This window comes from Bactrocera latifrons, unplaced genomic scaffold (genome assembly GCF_001853355.1).
Source record: "Bactrocera latifrons isolate USDA-ARS-PBARC rearing strain unplaced genomic scaffold, ASM185335v1 scaffold_207, whole genome shotgun sequence".
NCBI lineage: Eukaryota > Metazoa > Arthropoda > Insecta > Diptera > Tephritidae > Bactrocera > Bactrocera latifrons.
The window spans coordinates 363,697-367,771 of record NW_017535597.1 but is presented as its reverse complement, the minus strand read 5'-3'; the positions used below and the strand labels follow the sequence as shown (position 1 = coordinate 367,771).

General features: G+C 35.4%; 1 protein-coding gene across 1 annotated transcript in view; it reads left to right on the top strand.

Moving 5' to 3' along the window:
* Nucleotides 1-4,075, top strand: part of LOC108968267 (patronin) — a gene marked incomplete in the record, with an annotated part of 39,964 nt that overhangs the window by 13,508 nt on the left and 22,381 nt on the right. Inside the window, 6 exon segments of the mRNA XM_018932186.1 lie at nucleotides 467-616; nucleotides 702-831; nucleotides 1,804-2,039; nucleotides 2,108-2,247; nucleotides 2,339-2,449; nucleotides 2,656-2,769. Coding sequence (XP_018787731.1) covers nucleotides 467-616; nucleotides 702-831; nucleotides 1,804-2,039; nucleotides 2,108-2,247; nucleotides 2,339-2,449; nucleotides 2,656-2,769 — 881 coding nt within the window.

Genomic DNA, 4,075 nt, shown 5'->3' with positions numbered 1-4,075 from the left:
TTGAAAATATGAAACTCAAATTTATTACTTAAAAATCGTAGCAATTTAAAAAAGATTTACAATATTTCAAGAAAGGAACTCTTTACCGTTTTCTTGGTGTCATAAGTGTACTCGTACTTGTAAGTCAGCAACTTATGTATGTAGAAATTATTGGACATCACCAGTTTTATGCTACATTTCACATTTACCATTACTTGCACATGTGTTTGATTGAAATATTTTATACGAACCGTTATTTGCACTTTTATACTCAATAAAATGCATGATCTCTCATTTTCTCTTGTATTGTCTCACTGCAGAACGCACAGTTATTTTTTGCTTACTTTTTTATTGCATGATCTTGGTCTATTGTAGTTGCGCACTAATATTTTTTAGTTTGAAAGCTCATAATTTGTCATGTCCATTCATGTGTAAAATAACAGTAAACACTTTGTAATATTTTCACACACTTTACTACGCATTTCAGGACGACGCTCACGCAGAAACTCATCCAGCGAAGACTCACAATTGACAATTGAGAATTTCGGTGGCTCTCAAGATCAGTTGAATGCGGTCGGACGTTTTGAGCGCGAGCGTGAGCGTGAACGCGAACGAAAGCTATCCAATGTTAGTGTGGGTGAGTRCTGAAAAATAATTGAAATAAATAGTTTTCGAGCATAGAAATACGAATTTTATGAAATTATTTTATTTTACATGCGCAGAACCCGCTGTTGCCGTACGCTCCTCCATTGCCGATGCACGCGGCACGTTACAACTTGGCTACGATACCGATTCGGGTTCGGAGAAGCAGGATCGTGAGACCGAAAAATACTTAATGAAGCGACATGCAAGGTATTACACAAAGCAAAAAAATAAAAAAATTTACCGTTRTATTGTTAAACCCTGAACTAAATGATCAAAGTCAAGCTCTTGTATGGAAAACTGTTTTAGTTTTCATGATATCTTCACGAAATTTGGAATGAGATATTGCCTAAAGCATTAATGTAATCTYCGAAAAAATTGTTCAGATTAGACCACTATAGCATATGGCTGCCAACAAACTGAACGATCGGAATGAAGAGTTTGCATGGAAAACTTTTTCAATTTTCGACATATCGCCAAGAAATTTGACATGGGTTATTGTTTAAGTCAAAGGTATATTCTCCTAACGAATTGTTTAAATTGGACCACTTTATCATATAGCTATCATACAAACTGACCGTTCAAAATCAAGTTCTAGTATGAAAAAGTTTTTCAATTGACGAGATAACTTCCCGAAATTTGACATAGATTGCTTTCTAAGACAACGCTATAATCTCTGAAAAAATTGTTCGGATCGTTCCACTACAGCATATAGCTGTCATACAAATTGACCGCTCAAAATGAAGTTCTAGTACGGAAAACTTTTTCATTTTACAAGATATCTTCCCGAAAGTCGGCAAGAATTGTTGTCTAAGACAACGCCAAAAATCGTCTAACAAACTGTTCAGATCGGGGGACTATATCATATAATTGTCATACGATCGGACCGCTCAAAATTAATTCTTGTATGGAAAACCTTTTCATTTTACGAGGTATCTTCCCAATCAGCAGGGATTATTATCTAAGACAACGCCAACAATCGTCTAACAAATTGTTCAGATCGGGCCACTATATCATATAGTTGTCATACAAACTAACCATTCAAAATCAAGTTCTTGTATGAAAACGATTTTATTTGTATAGGGTAGCTTCGATGCAACCGAAGTTAACGTTTTCTTATTTTTTTTTCATATTTATTTCATATCTTTATGCTTAACTTCTCCCCTTTACTCCTCCCCCCAGCACCGATAATGTCAACATGAATGCCTCCAATACTCAACTGAACAGCATTGTCAGCACGGTTAGCAGTCCGATGCCCTCGACACGCCGTCAACATCCCATTGACAAAGACAATCTGGAAGAACAGCATGCCGAACGCAAGGACAGCAGCACAAATGATTATGAGCAAACGTTGACCAGACGCTCAACACAAAGTTCTGGCTCCAGCAAAGTGGAGGCCTGGAATAATAGTAAAATTGGTGCKTAACATTTGAACTTGTTGGTTGAAAGATAAACTAATAATATAACTACATTTTTACACGCTTAGATCCCTACGACGATGATCTACGCACGCTGGAGAACGCCTCCAAATTGTCCAATATACGCATGAAACTCGAAGAGAAGCGTTTACGCATCGAACAGGATAAGCGACGCATTGAAATGGCCTTGTTGCGTCATCAGGAGAAGGTAACATTTGCAATGTTCGATATTCATACTATATAATCTCTTACTAACCGTTAATCACCTAACTACACGTACTTACGCATTAAATTTAAAGCTTGCACGCGAGGATTTGGATGCCTCGTCGGAGGTGTTGAAATGGGAGACATTGAGTAACGATTCCAATCGTACGCCAGATCTTGATCCGCTCGACTTGGATAAGTATCAGGTAGCGCTTGTCTTTAATATTTAATATTGCTGAATTTATCTTGTTTTTTTTTTTTTTTGATCTCAATATGTACTTATTTATGTTCAATTGAAATGCTAACTAACCAACCCTTAAATTTATTAACACCTCTCTCTCTTTGTTGTCGTTGTTGTTGTTGTACTTCTCTAATACAGCAAAGTCTGGCTATTATGAATATGAATTTACAGGATATACAACAGGATATTCAAAAGCTAACAGTTCAACAAAACCAAATACAAGCACAACAATTGCAAGCGCAACAACTGATGCACGCACAGCATATGGCCAACATGTTGAATCAGGTAGTCTAAGTAAAAAAAACAACAACGTAAAAGTGAGGTTACGGTGCGCAAATTTGGTTCGCAGATCAGTAAAGTAGCATATTATAACAATAACTCTTGATCAGCTCTTTGAAAATGCGGTGTTTATAGGAAATTTCATATTATTTATATTGTTTTTGGTTGAAGTAACATTCGGTTTTTCATTTAAAATTAAACAGTTTGTTGAAAACTAGCTGAAGAGTTTAAGAAACAGGAAAACTGATCCGCTTCGGTTGCATCGAAGCTAACATATCCTTCACAAGTTCACTTTTAAAGCATAAAAGGGTATAAAGTGATATTTTTCTTGATTTTGATCGATCAGTTTCTATGACAGCTATATGCAATAGTAGTCCGATCCGAAAAATGTTCTCGAATATTTTAGGGTTGCCTTGGACAAATAACTTTCCCGAATTTCGTAAATATATCTCATCAAATAAAAAAGTTTTCCATACAAGAACTAGATTTTGGCCGATTCGTTTATATGGCAACTATACACTATAGTGGTTSAAACCGAAAAATTTGTTCGGAGATTGTAYCCATTACCTTGGAAAGTAATCCATGCTGAATTTCGTGCAGATATCTTGATAAATAAAACAGATTTTCATACAAAAACTTGATTTTGACCGATTACTTTGTATGATAGCTATATGTTATAGTGGTCCGATATCGGCGGTACTAACRAATCAGCAGCTCTTGACGAGAAAAGTGAAAATGGAAATTTCAATATCTCAAAATCCCAGGCACTTCTTCCCGTTAAACTTTTATTAAGAGTAAATTCTCTTTTYAAGTTTTTCGAAAAACTACGTTTTWAGATCGAAATTCGCAATTKTGTAGATTTATCTTTTGAGAATRATAATAGCAGAACGAATAAGTTTACTTTTTTGTTTTCGAAATAATTCAAATATTGATATGAGTAAGGTAAAGGGGCCTTTATAGTTTTTTTTATGATTTTGATAGAGTTCTAATCGTTCTAGATAAAGTACCGTTAACCAAAGCTCCAACATTGACCTTATTCGTGTGAGTTCRTTATCCGAGGTTCGAAATTTCGAGGCGATACCTTAAGATATTTGACAGTCTAGCAATTATTCTTAATCTATTTTTATTCGCTATGTCGTGTAATATTCGAATCRAAAAAGCATAAGACAGTAGGGAATATTGAATAGACCCCGAAATTGCATACTTTCGGGCGCTATAGCTTTTTTAAATAGGTTTTAAGCTTAAATGTGGCGATTGCTTAAGCTGCTCACGCTTCAAAATGCTAGTCACAAATCGAGCGATTTATGAGTAC